Source organism: Acartia tonsa, chromosome 12 (genome assembly GCF_053477335.1).
Source record: "Acartia tonsa isolate MP-2025a chromosome 12, ASM5347733v1, whole genome shotgun sequence".
Taxonomy (NCBI): Eukaryota; Metazoa; Arthropoda; class Copepoda; order Calanoida; family Acartiidae; genus Acartia; species Acartia tonsa.
Genome location: NC_137271.1, coordinates 7,794,371 through 7,813,598, shown reverse-complemented (window position 1 = coordinate 7,813,598; position 19,228 = coordinate 7,794,371). Strand labels below are relative to the sequence as shown.

General features: G+C 30.8%; 1 protein-coding gene across 1 annotated transcript in view; it reads right to left on the bottom strand.

Annotated features, from left to right (window-relative positions):
* The window catches only part of LOC145334645 (uncharacterized), a 160,390-nt gene that overhangs the window by 14,085 nt on the left and 127,077 nt on the right, over positions 1 to 19,228 (bottom strand). Inside the window, exons 11-12 of the mRNA XM_080180181.1 lie at positions 2,333 to 2,429; positions 1,541 to 1,595 (exon numbers count right to left, since the gene is read on the bottom strand). Coding sequence (XP_080036307.1) covers positions 1,541 to 1,595; positions 2,333 to 2,429 — 152 coding nt within the window. The remainder of the gene's footprint in view (positions 1 to 1,540; positions 1,596 to 2,332; positions 2,430 to 19,228) is intronic.

Genomic DNA, 19,228 nt, shown 5'->3' with positions numbered 1-19,228 from the left:
AGTATTTTGAAAAATAATTTATTTCAAAGGAAGTTTTAAAAATTGTCACATTCTTCTTCTTTGTTGTTTCTCTGATTGTGTTCAAGTGACTTTTCACAATGTTATAAAGCATAATAGTTGTAGTTTGTAAAAGGGTAGATAGATTTTCTGTGCTATTGATAGTTTTACAATTGTTACTGAATCAGATTACCTATTTACAAATTCATTGTAATGTAATATATCAATACAGTAAAAAATCTATGAAACTCGTTAATAACTTTGTTTACTATTGAAGGAAACAATTTGTTAAAATAAATTTAATGATACAATTATCATTGTTTAGTCATTCACGTTCCACAATTGATTTATACGAATAAATGTGTCTGTACAAGAATATGAATAAAGTAGCAGGCTGTCTATCATGATATTCTTTATATAATTGACATAAAAAAATAGAGGACTCTAAAGTAACTTCATTGCTACTCTAAAAGTTGATTCAGGCTATTGTAGAATTAGTTTTATAGATAAATATTCATTATATGATAAATGGTTTTTATTTTTAGTTATTAAAATTTATATAAGATGTACGTGGATTTATTGATATATATATAAGTAATCTTTCTATTTCTTGAAAACATATGAAAAATTTGAGATTTGATCATTCTAACTTTATTATTAATTTAACTTTGCAAAATAATATTAGTTGATACTCTATGTATGTTGTAAGTCTATTATCTATCTAAACCCTTGAAAATGATACATTTGAGAATTCAGGTTTGAATTATTCTAATTTCATGCCCGAATATGTAAATTTGATAAAGAAATGGCATCGATTTATTCATAGACATTGACATAAATTCTAAATATTTCTTATCTTTTTTTTATTTCATTCTTTTATTGGTCAAAATAAATAGGACCTTTCTCTTTGGTTAACCTCTTTTTTTACGAGAAGCTACGCATCGTAAGGGCAATTATTTTTTTATTTTAGTTTTATAAATATTTTTTTAAGGGAACTTCACTGTAAAAGAGAACCATATCGGTTCAGCGGTTAGCAAAATCCTGCACAACAGATACAAATTTACATATCCTATTGCTTTTACAACCGGATTATCCAATATCTCTGTCCCTCTTATTAATCACTCTATTTTTTCTTATTCTCACTATCTGAAAATGAATTTTTTTTCTCTTTATAGTTTTTTTTTCTCCATTTTTTCTCTTTCTTATTTATCACATCATATTATAGACAGCTTTCCGCGGAAATTAAAATAAAAAATATAGTAACTTATATTATTATTTTATGATATTTTTTCAACATTTGTGCAAAATTGTCTGTAATACTGAAAATATTTCCAGTATGGCTTCGAAACCGATTAATATCTGTTGGATTAGAACCAGTTATCAGTAAAACTGATACTGGACAATCATGAAACTAATACCAGTTTTGTTAACTCGGTAATTAGGCCCCTCAGAGCCAACAAAACTCATTTAAATCTTACGATTTTTCCTCTTAATTTCTGTGGAAAACTGTCTATAATACTATGCAATAAATAACTATTTTTACCTTAGCATTTTCTGAAATATCATCAAACTCCGGTTCATCAAAGTCATACTGGACACTAAAAAATACACAATTTATAATTCCCGACATATACATAGATTACATGGATGTTAGGACAGGGGGAAAATTGTGGTAAATTTAGTTTGCTAACATGGAACTGTTTATTGGTCAGTTTGTTCATTCAGTTTAATTGGATAAAAGTAGGGGGGGGGGGGGAGAGGGAATACATTTTAGCCTGCTCGAGTTTCACTTTATTAGAGAAAATCTAGTGTAAGATTCAAGTAATAATATATCCATCCTGATAAGGTCCTGGTAGTAAGTTTTTTTTCCAATTCTACACCGCCATAAGGAAAAAAATGAGAATTGAGTTTAGATTTTTTATATATAAAATACGACGTTGTTTTATGCTTTGTTGAAGTCTATTAATTTGGTGGATTTTTAAAGGAATAAACTGTTATTGATGCTTTCATTTAAACCTATTTCTATGCCACCCTTTATTTGCAATTCTTAATAACTCATTTATAGTCTTTGAAAGCCATACTAATCTTTATTTAACTTAACCCAACCTAAAATTTGCATCAAAAAAAGGTTTTATTCAACATTTTATTGTTGTTGTAAATATGCAAAATGAGGGTTTTCGACCTATTTTTGTCAAAACTATATTCCAACTTTCTATATTTAATTTTGAGCAACTTTACTTTTTGAGCTGTCATAAAATCTCGTGTAAATAAGATATAGCACGGGGGGCGGGAAAAATTTGAGCTCCTCTCATAAGACAGGGCTATAAAGTTTTACCTGGAAATATTTGTGTATGTTTCAGCGTCTGTATCTCCCAGGAAAGGGCTGTAGCCAGACAGAAGGATATAACAGATCACGCCGACAGACCACATATCTAAAATTAAAAATCATTAATTTAAATTGAAATAACATAATTATAATATTCATTTATTGCGACTATATCAATAAAAGTCTTTAGGGACACTCAAGGGAGGGGAAGGAACGATTTTCTTGGATTCACACTCCTCCAGAATAGTTGTTTATCTTCCTAAATCTTTACTGTAAAAGAGATCCATAGCAATTCAATAATAAACGCTATTTGCAAGTTTTATTGTTTAAAAATATATATCATATTCTGAAAATTTATAATCTAGCAAGACTGTGGACTCCAGTAATCTTTTAAAGTATCTTTTAAAATAAATTCCCAGTAGTGGATAATTATCCTATCGAAGTAATTCAACTTCCCCTGCAAATCATTTAACAATAATGAAATATCTCATCTATGAAATTTATTTGAAGGCTCGTTTTACAAGTAATTTGTTGTTTGATGGTCATGGAACAGAAAGTTTTTTTTGTTCAAATACATGCTAACAATTCACCCTTTTAGTTTATGCATAAAAAATACAGATTAAACACTATAAAAACTTTACTTTAAAGAAGTTGTATCAACTTTTTTTTTTATAGCTAGCCGGTCCTTTTAGTAAGTAGTAGATGTAAAATATTTCATAGAATTCAGATATGCAATCGGTTTTTTTGTAGACCTCTTATTTTTTAAGTAATTTAAGTTTAAAAAAAAAAATTAAGTCGATTTTAAGGTACTAAAATGCAACACAAAAAAGAAAGAAAATGGCTATTATGAACAAAAATAGTAAGATCTTTAATTTGACACCTTACTTTTTCAATTCTGTCAGGTAATTATTGAAAAAATCGATTTTTTTAAACCCACGAGAATAAAAACTTTGAACTCAATTTTGTCATTTCACAAGTAAAAAATATGGGTTCATATATACCTTTAGAATCAGAAAAATATTACGAATCCATTGTAAGCAAAATTGAAAAAAAAGTTTACAATATAGTATATAAACTACAATAAAAGGAATTATATGAAAATATCATATTATATTGTACAGGCAACGTCTTAACTTTTGAATTGAGTATAAAAATGGGAAGGGGGTATAGAGGGTATAGAGGGGGTAAAGAGGGGGTAAAAAAGGGAAGACGATAGTGTTGCCAGAACAAAAAATACAATTGGCCATTTTTTAATTTTTTTACTTTTTTTCAATTTTGCTTACAATGGATTCGTAATATTTTTCTGATTCTAAAGGTATATATGAACCCATGTTTTTTATGTCTGTTTGAGAAAATATTTAGGTCTAAAGTTTTTATTAAACCGAGGTTAAAAAAATAGATTTTTTCAATAATTACTCAACAGAATTTTAAAAGTAAGGTGTCAAATTAAGGATCTTACTATTTTTGTTCTTACTGGCCATTTTCTTCTTTTATTTTGTTGCGTTTTAGTACCTTAAAACCGACTTAATTATTTTTTTAAAAAACTTAAATTACTTAAAAAATAAGAGGTCTACAAAAAAACCGATTGCATATCTGAATTCTATGAAAAATTTTACATCTACTACTTACTAAAAGAACCGGCTAGCTATAAAAAAAAAAGTTGATACACCTTCTTTAGTCTTATAATTGAAAAACATTGAAGTTGTGCAAATAAAAAATAATTCCCCTAAATGTAATAATTTGTAAGCTACCAAAGGAAGAATTGCACAAATATGAATTTTAGACACTTGATTTATCCTATTATACAGAGTAGTACGTTTTTTTATTAGTTTGTTAATTAAGCCTTCGCTAACCCCTAAACAGATTGAGTTTTCAATTTGAATAAGCTTCTCATAGATCCCAGTATATTTTTATGATATTTTTCTTCTAATACAGAGCCAATAAATGCTAGGGCCGCAGCATATAAATAAAGAAAACAAAGACAATATAATCAATTAGTAGCTGTGCTTAAATACAGACGGACTGACAAATATATGCCTGTTGAGAAGCATTTTTTCTTAACAATTGGGTTTAAAGTTTCTTAGAGTGGGCCCATGCATGCGGAAAATCGCCCACAAAATGATTTTAACAAGATTTTTAGATTAAAGATGTCCATAAACATTATAACTGGATGTTCTTCAGTAGCTCAGCTAATATAAAGTTTTGCCTGTCTGTTAGTTGATTATTTTATTCAAAGAATTAAAAGCTTACCCTTTTTTATACAGAAAAGGGCAATTATTCCTATAAATTCTGCAACGAGGTTGTAAGTTTTGTCTAATGTCTAAGTTCTAATGCTATTTAATTTTAAAATTTTAAGACTAAAGATGGTTTCAGTCTATTTTCTTATCCCTTTGAAAAAAGAGCCCTTGATGAATGAGATACAGCCGCTAGTTTTTAATAGAAAAGTTACTATTTTTGGCAATTTATGCTTTATACATGTTTTGATCACATTATTAATTGTCATACATTTGCAGATAGACATATCGAAATTTTTAGGGTGTTGGAATTTAAATTTTTCTATCTTTATATCTATCTGTTATTTGTATATCTATATGTCTATCCACCTAATATGTAAGAGGAATTAAGAAAACAAACATTGTTTGTAAATATTGAAACAGACATTTATTGGTTTAAAAGCCGGAGGGAGCAAGTTTACAATACAATACACTATGGTATACTGCAGAGACAAAAGATATTTTAATAAAACAAAACAATTCACTACAGTACACTTCAGGAAGATATATTTCAATAAATGAATACAATACACTATGTTACATTTCAGGGACAAAATATATTTCAATAAATGTATACAATACACTATGGTACAGAGCAGGGATAAAATAATTTTGGATAAATTAATACAATGCACTATGCTCCATTGAAGAGACAAGATATATTTTAATAAATGAACACAGTACACTTTATTTCATTTCAGGGACAAAATATATTTCAATAAATGTATACAATACACTATGGTACAGAGCAGGGATAAAATAATTTTGGATAAATTAATACAATGCACTATGCTCCATTGAAGAGACAAGATATATTTTAATAAATGAACACAGTACACTTTATTACATTTCAGGGACAAAATATATTTCAATAAATGTATACAATACACTATGGTACAGAGCAGGGATAAAATATAAAATAATAAGACAAATTATGGACAAAAGAAGGTGTGTGGGAACAAACTAAGTTGGTAAAAATATCATTTGCATAAAAACTAAATTAGAAAGTAAAAGTCTATTTGTCAGGGTCATGTAGCAATTTTAAAAGAAATGTGCAAAAACAATAATATTGCCTAAATCTATCTAAATTTTGGCCAAAGTAAGTAAGAAAAAACAAGTTAAAACCAAAAAAAGATTCTATTATTTAATGTTTTTTAGAGTTTTATCCAAAGGCAAGAAATTGTGTTCCCTATTATTCATTTAATACATTATAATTCTAAAAATAGGCATATCTTTAAAATTTTGTACTAAAAATTTAAATTTGAGCCATAGTATGTAGGTAATAAATTAAGCCTCATGCCTAAATTGGCCTGTTTTAGTTTGAAAAAATGCACACTTAATTTTGTTCTGGTTTTTAAAGCGAAGCTTTTCAACAACTAAGAAATATTTGTTATTACGTCACTACATTACAAAGAATTATTGAATTTTGAGGTTTAAACAGGAAGTTTTAGAACCTTGTTATTTAATTAGTTGGAACAAATCTTTGGGAATGTTATTTAATTTTAATTTGTTTGTTCCGAGCAAAAAGTGTCCAATGTCCATACTTATAAAACGATAATTTTTATCCAGAGAAGGGGTAATTTTGTTTATTATTATTAATGGAATATATAAATGTATCATTGTTTGTCTTTTCCTTTTAAGGACCCTTGGTTTACATCTGATACATTGAAGAGGGTTTCATAAATAAGACAATGCAAGATTTTATTTTTTTTACATTGGAACATTGAAGGAAAAAAAGATAATTTTATAAGACTCATCATCTTTGATTATTTTTATTCTTGTTGTATAAGCTTTATCTACTTCAATTTTTAATACTCACTACAGACACGGACCAAAAACAAGGACTATTACGCCCAAAAACATCAAATAGCATGTAAAAACAGTTTTTTAGTTAAAAAGTAAAAAATCTTGATGAAAGTGTATATGGACTTTTAAAAATAGATTGAAAAATATCAAAAGATTTATGCCTTTGTAAACCTAATTTAAAGTACAGCTCTAACACACAAAAAAACTAACCCACCCACCTAAAAATATTTTTCAAAATTCGGTGCTCCTCTAGTCAATTTGAGGGAAACCACCCAAAATTAGTTTTAAAAATACATTGATAAAATAATTACTATAACCTCGATAATTTAAAACTATCAAAAACATAATTTTTAAGATTTTAGAATTAATAACAAGATAAATTGATAAAAATATGTCATGTAAAGTTTCATCTAGATATAGAAAATGTCTTGTTTCATCAGAATGTTATGTCAAATAGATAGATATGTCGTTTTAGATTGATACACATAACTTTACTAATATATTTTTGAGGGGGAATTTAGTTTGGGAACGATTCAAATAATGAATGTATAATTAGATGAATAAAGACAACTAACTCGCCCAATTGGTGGAGACCCTTTAGTCTGCTAGCAAATTGCTTTTTGTTCTATTGTGTGGTCTCGGCTGTGTTTTTATTTCTGTCGCTATCAGCTGATTTCAAAGACCCAATTAAAAATCGGGACCTAGTCCCCGACCAGTAGGCAGAGTTAAGTATAGCTCATGACCCCTTTTCTCTTTTCTTTTACTTTAATATTCAAATATCAAAGCTTGCCCCTAACAAATATAAAGCTGTTCTTAACGCAGCTTCCCACATATAAACCTTAAAATTACTGTATATGAGATTACTGTTCTTTGACAGATTGATGCTGCTGCGCTATTAAATTATTTTGAATAGTATATTTTTGTAAATAAATTGTAAAACCATCCTTGTTTGAGAATACTGTAATGTCAAAAATCTTGAGGATAAAGGAATCACAGAAACACGAGAGAAAAGGTGACACAAAATATTCAGAAGTAGCGCAGCAACAACATCCTATTAATATTCTTAATAAATAGAAAGGGAGAGTTAGCTAAGGAGAAAAAAAGAAAGAGAAAGAGAGAGGGTTGGAGTGAGAGTGAAAGGGGGGGGGGGGAGGAGAGATAGAGAGAGTGAAAGCGAGTGTAAGAGAGAGTGAAAAAAAAGATAATATTAGCTTATTAGAAAAAATAGAAATAAACAAAAATCTTTTCTTGAAAATTTGTAGGACTACATTTTACATTTGTATAAACAATAGGAATGGCAAAATAGATTGTGTATAGTTAGGAAAACCAAGCATTGATAAAGTGATCAGTATTTAAACTTTTACTTAATTAAAACAAGTTGGTCTGCAAGAGTAAAGCAACTACTCTATAAATTAGGTAAGAAAGACAGTAAGACTCATGAAGGGAGTTAAAATTAGACTGTAAATCCTACAGGTAACTGAAGTTTCTCTCATTTTTTGTCTTTAAACTTTTATAGACTCTTTATGAAGTTATTCCAACTTTTCCACCAATAATTTTAAACTACACAAGAGGCATTTTTATTATTGAGGTTGTACGTCAATTTATTATCCATTAAATAATCCCTCATAATGTACTAACAATAAAATAGTGTGTATATTAAGTTTAATTAATGTAATGTCCATTACCCTATCCCTGTACATAATATGTCATCTCACCGCTACGAGGGAAAAGGCAGAAACATTTCATTTTTTCAAATGATATGTTTCGAATTTTAGCAGAAAACATTTAAATTGCAGATTGGTCAAAAGTCAAAGGTAAACAAGGAAAGTACCATCAATAAGTTGCGAAAGTTTTAATAAATATATATTTTACCTGCATTGGTCAAGTACAATGTAAACTGGCCTATCACTGGGCTATTTGTTGGCGCAATGATTTATTAGGCAAAATAAGCTGCTTCTTACAAAATTAAAAAAAAAAAATAATAACCTAATGAAAAGATATGCTAATACAGCTTCTATCAACAAAGAAAAAAATTAGAAAAAATTAAAATTCGCAAAACCTATACGTGTTTTTCAGCTGTTGTTGAAGGGCAACGCATAGTAAAATTAACGACCTCTTCATCTGCCCCCCAATTATTATTTTAGATTTATTTCGCTTGTTGGTTATACCTTATACCTGATGCTAATAGAGCATTTGATAGGGTGGACATGCCGACTGTATAAATACGTTATAGAGAAGAAGCTGATTAGTTAGAAAAAAATCAGCCGTTATCTCTGATAACAGCCGAGTAAACTATCTTTCTCCAGTGTAATAGACGGACAGACAAAGTGTGTTAGGTTACAATTTGTAATGACGTAGTCATGACCGAAAATCAAACACCATAATCTCCCCAAAAACGCTTTTTATTGCAGCGCAACTTACGGACAAGCTTGTGCTTGTTCTGTAATAATCGATACATTATTGATTGGATGTTGTACCAGATTTCCATATACTTTTATAATGTGTTGCTTGCAGCTGGCTAAAATAACGATAACCCCCCTCCATCCCCTTTACCCTATCCCCTCCCCTCCTACTAGATGGACGAACTGACTAATAAATCAGGTCCACTTTAGCAAGCTATATTGACGAAAATTTTTCCCCTGTCAATATATCCACGTATATCCTATATCCATTTCTGTAATAATTTTTGTCCCTCTATCATTATTACTGCCCACAATATGTCGTTTTTAGTCGCCCTCAGCAGTATTCTGTTAATCTAGCAAAAAATCCTCAATATTGCTCGCTAACATGGAAGGAACTCGCTTATTGGTCAGTTCGTTCATACACTAGGATTGGTTGGTCTGGGGTAAAGGGGTTGGATTTGGGGTAAAGTTATTTTAGTTCGCTGAGTGTTTCAATTTATCATAGAACATGAAAGTCTTGTGTAAGATCCAAGAGATAATAAAGCTTCTGATTGGTTTATAACTTTTTTTATAGGAGGGTAACTCCACCCTCCCAGGAGAAATCGCCTCTAGAAAATAATGTCTCCAACATTTGTATTTTACTTTTTTTATAAAGAATAAATATAACGGCAACATCATATTTTCAAATGTTTAATAGAAATAGAATGTTTAAGTAAAGCAACTCTATAAATAACCTTATCTATCAGTTTTTCTGCCTGTTTGTATGCCCTTCTGCAATTCTTTTCGCTATTTAATTGCATTCAAATATGGTTAAATTATTGTCTTAACAAGCTATTTTCCTTTTTTGCTATTTGAATTATAAATTTTGTTGGATAGTAAGACCACTAGCTTTAGGCTAGTAGTAATCTAATATTTACAAAATTCTTACACTTCAACACCTTTTTACAGCGTGGCTAGCCTGTAATTGAACTTGTCCTGACGTCAGTAGAATAATTTTTTTGGCGTCTCCGTATGATTTAGTTATTACAAATTTCTATGGTGTTTCTTTGTTTTCTTTCATCTATTTTTGCAGGAAGGGAAAGTACCATAATAACGTTTTCTTATTCGTTAGCATAATTTTTTTTGTTGAATTTACTGAATTTGTATTGATTGGTTCATTAAGTCGAGTGTCCAAACGTTTCTACTACTAATTGTATTCCAAAGAAGGGGTAATTTTATGTAGCATCATTAAGGATGCTCATCGGCCAATGTCTTATCCCTTTACATCCCTGTTCTTTTTGAGAGTTGCCTAGTTATCTGTTATCTGTCTTATATGGTTTTTTTCTGTCTATTTGTATGAATTTCTTACCATTTTATTTGTCTTACTGTTTAATCACTATGTCAAAGGGTTGGACTTCATTACATTTATAAACTTTTGTATAATATCATCCTTGTGTCAAAGTACAGACAAAACGAGCAATTATTTTATCATGACTCAAAAATCCAGTTTTTTGTCCTTTTTGTATCGTCGTTGCTCTATAACGGCGTGAAACCCATACGTCTTTTAATGTAGTCCACGTTCCATGCTAAAACGGTTCCTGTTCCCAATTTGGTGTAGCTTTCAGCAAGATCTTAAGGTTTAGACGGACGGACATACATCGTATTTAAGAACAATCAGCCAGACTTACATACAGACATTAACCAATAATGCTACGCTACTAATTATAAAATAAATTGGCAGTATTTAATAAACAAGAAAATGAATCAAAATTTTAAAATTTAAATCTAGTTCGATCATAATCAAATCAATATTAATTTCAACAAATTTATTCAGAAATAAAGTAATAGTCAAGTAGTTTTTTTTTAATTTAAAATCTCAGAAATGCTGGCAACAATTTTCGGAAAAGTTTTGTTTTGGTCCAAAAATACCCTAGTCGACCAGAGCGGTCTAAAGCTAACATCACAAGCGCAGTACTGTAATTAAAGTATATCCACAATGGATCTATTATTACTTGGATCTTACACCATGCCAGATTATCATGTACTCTAATAAAGTGAAACATGTAGCTGGCTAAAATCACGTCTCCACCAACCCCAACCCAACCCAAAGTTTGTCAGTCTAAACAAACGTTTAATATATATTTTTAAAAGATTGTATTTATTTACATTTCTCTATTCCTCTTTCAGTTTTAAGATAAACCAATACATAGAAAGATAAACTGATAGATGGATAGATAAATAGATCAACCAAAATGAATATATTCAGGCAAATTAAACTATGTTTCTGGAAACCAGCAAAAAAAGCCTAAAAAATAATTGGATAAACCTACCATAGATATAACTATGTGAGTTGCAAATTATCTAATGATATATAAGTTAACTATAGGTTACGCTCCTATCATCTAGGGACTCTGAATTTCTAAGAGGAGCTAGAAAATAGCTTAAGACCATCCTAAGACTTAAATCCAAAAAAAATAGAGGACCAAATCAGTTCAGTAGTTATTTAGATTCTAAGCTTAAGGAAAAAAACCCTTACTACTTTATATAATTGTACTAGCGGCTACGCCCCTAGAGGCCTCTAGTGGCACTTTAAATGTTTTTGTTTGATAAAGTCTCTACTTTAATTTTTTTGTACGATACCTCTTCATTTGACGTTGAAGTCTCCTAAACGTGTTTTAAAATTTCGATTTTTTTGACATTTCTCTTGGGAGGGTGGTGGTACCCTCCCCCAAAATAGTTAAAAACCTTCCCGGGACTTATGAGAAGCTACCCTGTTAAGGAGAACCCGATCGGTTCAGCGGTTAGCGAGATCCTTCGGTACACACAGACACACAGACAGACACACAGACATCCTGTTACTTTAGTATAAGGATATATTAAATAGTCCAGCAAAGGAAGACTAATAAGTCTTCACCCTAGTGCTTCTAGGCTACCCAAGACAGATTTTGTACTTTTATTGTTAGTAAGGCATGATTTTCGAGCATCCACCCAAAAAAGATGGTATGTTAAAAAATCTATTTTATGCTATTCTAAAATATTGCATAAACATCAATTGAATCACGATCGATAAAAAAAAACCTCAAAATATGGTAGCCGTATATTAGTAAATAAAAATAATTTTAGCAAAAAATCTTCCAATTTTTTTCAACAATTAAACCCACATTATAATAATTATTTAGCCCCCAGACGGTAGGGGCTTTGTTCTCAATGGGGATGGTGGTGGTATGTCCCCTATATTTTTATTTGTTTTATGGGGGGGGGGGTATTTAGTTTGGACCATGTCTTTTTGGATGGGAGTGACGAACCCCCTCTACAAAAAATGGTAATGGTAACAGTATTTTTATCCAATATGTTAACGAAATAGGCTTGATAAACATGCTAACAATTAAAAGAAAATAATTTATATGTTATGGGCATGTTTAAAGCTATTTATATATGTAACTCTACGGTTTTGTGGGATCACCATCGCTTAATTTTGAATCTTATTTGAGTTCAGAGAAAAACGATGATATAGGGAGCTACGCCAAAAAAAGTTCCAAGAATTCCAAGCAAAAATACGCCAAATCGAATATGAATTGGAACCGTTTGATTGATTGCTTGATAGATAGATAATGATATATAGATAGATAAATAAATATAAAAGTAGGTCTAAAAAAGATGTATATGTAAATAAGTAGATTAATTTAACGACAAATTGGTAGACAGATAGAAAAGCCTATATTTAGGTTGATAGATAGATTAGGTACTAAAAAGATCAAAATGACAAAAAATATGTTATTTTTCTTATCAAAATATTGTTATTTTATAATTTTTGAAGTCATTAAACAAATATTTCATTTTAAGAAATATAGCTTACATAAACAACTTTGTAATGTTATCAAAGCAAGATAAAATTTAAAAGCCAAATTATATCTTATTAAAATTGTGCAATAACATATATATGAAAAGGTGTAAGGTGTAAGTTTTTCTTGAAATAAGACAGCATATAATTATAGTCTACGTAAAAATGTAGAAGGGATGGCAAAAAAACCTAAAACATTACATAAAAAAATAATAAAGAGAACTTAATCTTGTATCAGTGGTTAGCAAAATCTTGAAGGAAAAACAAAAAAAACCTTTCTTCTTTTTATAATAGAAACAAGGATGACAACATCCATAAGTAGCGAAACTCAAAAATTATGAATGGATATCGGAAAAAATTACTATAAAGCAGTTTCATACAATAAACATCAATCTTGATTAAATAGGGAAATAAAGAAATCTTAAAAATCACGAAAATTTAAAAATTTAGGAATCGATCTAGCATCGCAATTTATAGACATATCATAATGAAATAAAAAATAAGTAGAATATGAGCATATTCAATTTCTGAAAATTTCAGCCGCAAATCATGAATAGGAATCGAGAAAACCATAGAAAACCTAAAAATCTAGGAATCGATCTAGAACCCCAACTAATAGGAAAACCGTAATAAAACTTGAACGTAAATTTATGCAATCCCTTGAAATTTCAGCCCATTATCTTAAAAAGGAGTTGAGAAAATTACGAAAACATGACAATCTAGGAATCGATCTAGCACCCCAAACAACAGACAGATGGACAAAATAACGTATAGATTAGATGGGCATATGTTATAAGAATATTCACTAAAAAAATCCAGCTGTCTATCTTTTCTAGGAGCCGAGAAAATCACGTTTCCCCCACTTTGTCTCAGACGGACGGACATTTCGAATTATAGAGTAGCTTCGCTACTAAAAACATACAATGTGTGTCTGTCCTTGTCTTTTAACTTTATCTCTTCGTTTTTTCAACAGATATATCTTTCTGTATTTATACTGCAATAGAGTAAGCAGAAGTAGTCTTTCATCTAAACTTTTTTCCCGCTGGTTTTTGAGTCGTGAATATTAGACATATATACCCACTGGAATGTAGATATAATTCATCTATATTTGAGTTAAATGTTTGATTTAACCCATTAGTGCCGAACTTCCCCCCTGTCGTCAGAATCACTTGAAATTTTAAACACAGCTTCCTTAAGGGATTGTAAGACATTTGTATTTTTAGATTTTTTGATTTGTGGCATACCAAAGAAGTTTTTTTTTTGCGTCGTTTCCGACGCATTCGGACTTATCATTTTTCCCATGCGTCTATTATGTACCATATCGGACTAATCATCTTAGGCTTTTACTGTATAATCTATTAGTTGCTTCGCCCCTAACCTCTAGGGTGGGTGGGGAATGTCAGAAAAATAGCATAAAACCATCCCAAGATATTTATAAAGCTTTCCTGATAAGTAAAACCAATTCAGACCCGAAATTTCTATAATCTTTAGCTTCAGACAAAAACCTTACTACTTTATAGTATGGAACACTATACTAGCAGCGGCTACGCCCCTAGAGGCATTAAGGGACCCTTGGGTTGGGGGGGAGTCAAACCCCCTCTTTTAATTAAAGTTTTTAGAGAAAAATTTAAAAAAAATTTTGAGAGGGGTTTATTATTTTCTAGGGGTGATTTCTCCTAGGGTGGTTGTGGTACTCTCCCCCAAAATAGTTATAAACCTTACCAGGTCCTATGAGAAGCTACCATGTAATGGAGAACCATATCGGTTCAGTGGTTAGTGAGATCCCTTAGTACACACAGACACATATATATAGAATGTATATCCTGTTACTTTATTATAAGGATGTACATAACACAGATACTTTACAATCAGTGTCTGTCTGTACGTCCATTCGTCTGTATAAAACAATTCAGAATATAATTATTTGCTACTAATGGCTACGCCCCTAGAGGCCTTTAGGGGCATTTGAGATGGGGAGAGGTCATTGAATTCAACAACAATATTTTTATTTTAGATTTAAAGAGAATTAATTTAATTAAGTTAATTCTATTTTTTCTTGTGTTGGCGATTTCTCTTTGGGGGGTCTTTTTTAAGGGGCGATTTCTCTTTGGAGGGTGGTGTTACTTTCCCCCAAAATAATTATAAACCTTACCAGGTTTATGAGAAGCTACCATGTAAAGGAGAACCATATCGGTTCAGTGGTTAGTGAGATCCCTTAGTACACACAGACACATGTAGAATGTATATCCTGTTACTTTATTATAAGGATACATCACACAGATACTCTACAATCAGTGTCTGTCTGTACGTCCATTCGTCTGTATAAAACAATTCAGAATATAATTATTTGATACCAGTGGCTACGCCCCTAGAGGCCTTTAGGGTCATTGAATTCAACAACAATGTTTTTTATTTTAGATTTAAAAAGAATTAATTTCATTTAGTTTATTCTATTTATTATTTTTCTTGTGTTGGGGGGTCTTTTTTAAGTGGCTATTTCTCTTTGGAGGGTGGAGGTAACCTCCCCAAAAATAGTTATAAACCTTCCCAGGACCTATGAAAAGCTACAAAATAAAAAAAGAAGCATATCAGTTAAGCAGATACACAGAGAGATATCCTTTCACTCTATTACAATGCTTTAGCTAAGAAATATGATTTTGTCGACAATTATATTGAACAACCCAATACATGACAAACCCTCGCCCCCCCCCCCCCCAGCCCCTGTTAGTCCCCAAAGTTATATAATAACTTTTTCTTATTTGTTGTCTTGCCAACTTTGGGGAATTGTTTTGTATTTTGATTGGTTGGTTTATTAAGTTAAGTGTCCAAATGTTTCAACCACTTAATGTAATCTACAGAAAGATTTGATGGTATAATAGCCCTGAGTAAGTACATCATTTTATCGGTCATTGACTTATTACTTCAGATCCCTAACAAATACATTTCTTAGTTGTAGAGTAGTTGTTAATTATTTGGATGCAATTGTATATATACAGAAGGACGTATATACAGACAGACCATAATTGTAGAGTATCTGCGCTATTTTTATGAATCCCTTAACAGCTAGGCTGCAATAAAAATTACAGAAGTATAAACATATTTACAGTCTTTAATTGGCTGTAATTTTGATATATAGACAGACATACATACATTCCCTAGTTGTAAGGTAGCTATTATTTATTTGGATGCAATTATGGAAATACAGACAGGTGGACGTACAGACAGACCCTAGTTGTAGATTATCTGCGCTACTATTTTTATATCCTTAAGATAAAGTAACAGGTTATTGTATGTCTTTGTGTGTGTACCAAAGGACCTTGCTAACCACTGAACCTATATGGTGCTCCGTTACATGGTAGCTTCTACTAGGTCCTGGTAAGGTTTATAACTATTTTGAAGGAGGGTACCACCACTATCCAAGAGAAATCACCCCTAGAAAATAAATTAAAAATAATTTTTTTTTTTAATTTTCTTTAAAAAATTGTAATGTAAAGAGGGGAATTGACTCCTCCCGCAACCTAAGGTCCCCTAGATGCCTCTAGGGGCGTAGCCGCTGCTTGTATTGTATTCCATACTATAAAGTAGTAAGGTTTTTTGTCTCAAGCCAAAGATTATAGAAATTGAAGGTCTGAATTGGTTATACTTATCAGGGAAGCTTTATAAATATCTTGGGATGGTTTTATGCTATTTTCCTGACATCCTCCATCCGCCCTAGAGGTTAGGGGCGAAGCAACTAGCAGATTTAAGGAGATTATACAGTAAAATCTAAACATGATTAGTCCTATAAGGTCCAAAAGGACGCAATGGCTAAAATGATTAGTCCGAATGCGTCGAATACGACGCACAACAAATTATCAAAAAAAAGTATGTAAACTAACTAAAATTAAAGAAAACTTAGCAGAAACTAAAAATATATAATAAATGCTATAATTAATTATGAATAAGTATGTTTTAATTCTTTAATAGAAAAAAGTTAGACCTGGTGTGGAAATATTTTCCTATTTTTTCCACCTCTGCCATGAAAATATGATTTCATCTGGTCATCGAATTAAGTGAGAGCCCAAGCAATGTAGAGGCCAAAACTTGAAGCTCTATTCAGTTATTTACAAACATTTAAAAAGGACAGCATAAAAAAATAGAGTGATAGTATAGGTTTGAATTTGTGCGTCGTTTAAGACCCTATTGTCATTAATGGGTTAAATATCCCTCAACTGTAATTATTAATATTTCTAAAAACATCAGCTTTGTCCCTAGCCTCTACGGGCTTTTTTTGTTTTTGAGAATAATGTGTTTATATAATTAATACACTTTAAATATTTTTTAGTTTATGTATATCATCCTTTCCTGAAAGGAACAAAATAATGGTGCTTAAGTTTCCGAGAACTTTAGTTTCAAAAAGAAAATATCTTACATTCGTTATCCATTTTTTAAAGTAATAAGGCATCAATTTAGGGTACAGTTTAAAAATCAAAGGACCATTCGTTTGTACTTGCATAATAAAGATTAATTTGTTTAAACTTAAACTTTGAACTTTTTAAGGAAAATATAATAGAAATATCGAATAATTTGGCTAAAATTATAACAGACAGCTATTGAATTAAGATCAACAATAGACATACCAATCTGCTGAAGAAAGTCTATCTAGAACCATAACTCTATTATCTGTGTCTGTCAGTCTGTACGTCTTTATCAGCGAATGTTTTGATGATCAGGGAAAAAGATAAATTGATAGGTGTTCGTTCAATTCTGCCAAATATATCAAAACAGCAAATTTATGTCAACAGCATTGAATCTTAATTCAGAATTTATTTTAGATTTTGAATAGCAAACTAATTTTGTTTAAAATATAATAATAACATTTTAATTTTAAGAATAGCGTTACTGGTTGATATAGGTTTTTAATTCTAATTCTAATGCACTTTTGGTGTAACAAAATAATTGCATTTCTTTAATGTGTTAGTCATTGCTACTTTTGTTTAATAGCATATTGTCGACATAAAAGAAACATTAGATTGTCTAAAAATCTGCCATTTTAATGGTACACCAAAACGATCAAATCAGTGAAAATCTTGAAAACATTTTTGGAGACTCGATGCTTATACAGGACTTTTAACACACTAAGATGAGGGAACAAAATTTCAAAAACAAACATGAATTTTTAAAATTATACTTCGATTAAAAAAACTCTTGGGAAGAGAACAATAGTGTAAGGGGAATGCCTTGATCAATAAACAGGCGCAATTTTTATTTGAATGTCAAGTAAATTAGATTAGGCTAGTTTATTATGGGTTAATAACATTAGGAATTGAAAAAAATAAAGTACTGAAGGCATAATAAATAGACTTTTTTGAGGGAAGATTCGTTTACTTTCCTTTTCATAAGCGTGCGGAAAAGAAGGTTTGGGGAATTATACCTTGTCCCCCCCTCAACAAATACATTCTCTAGACAAAATCCTGTGCACGCCTTTGGGAATCACTACTAAAATTTTCAGGGTAGAAAACCCAAAAATTACATTTTAATCTTTAAATTTTGTGTCCTCTAACTTGGCGTCAAGATGCCGTGATACGGATACAAGAAAAATAACATTTCATTTTTATACAAGTCTTAATGTCACATTATATGCGTTTGTCGTCGCGCGTAGATATTTCTACGCGCGGCGTAGCATCTGCCAAAGTTTTTTTCCCCCTCATTTTTATTTAATTTTCATTTTTGATAATTACAGAAGATATCATTATATTAAAGTAACAGGATGTTTATCTGACTGTGTTTATGGCGAAGAAAGGTTATGGCTATTTTCGGGGAGGATACTAAAAGGAAATTAACCAAACCACTGTCAAAAATAACCCATTTATTCTTTCTTTTTGAACTAAAATTGAAAGTGAAGGGTTGACTTATCTCCCTCCCCCTTTCCCGAATTGGTCCAAATGTCATCTAGGGGCGTAGCTGATTCTAAAACATATAACAGTTGTCCTTGGTTGGATAACATCTAAAACAGCTTTTCAATCCCTCATATAAGTTTTTCGGATCTACTGCAGTTCATGGTAAAATATTGCTGGTAACGATTGCTTCCTGGTTCCTGGCAATATTACAAGATTCCTGGATCCAGCAGCACGCATATTCCCCTAAATCCTAAGTTCCTGTTAGCTGGCAATCTGCAAATTTTCCAGGTTACCAGCAATGAGAGAAGATTACTGGTTTACAGGAGTTTTTACCCCATACCCCTTATCACATTTTCTTAGGGAGTAAACAGCAATGATTAATAAGGGACAGTTGCTTCAATTGATTTATTAATAAAGGTGGGTGAAGGATATAGGAGAGTTGGATCTTTACCTATAAATTCAACTGTTTCTATCTTCATATCCAATTTCGCGCCAAAATTTGGGTGCGCCTTTTTATTTTATAATATATTGAAAAGTGGGGGAGATAAATTCGTAATTTTCATCGTATTAATAAATTAATTTTTTTCTAAGTGAGGCTCTGAAATCAAACAGTAAAACCAATGAACTTGAACGACTATAGAATGCCAAAACTTATACTAGCCCCTATAACCTAAACTAACCTAATTATAAAAAAAGTGCCGCGGCCAGGGAGGGGGGATAAAAAT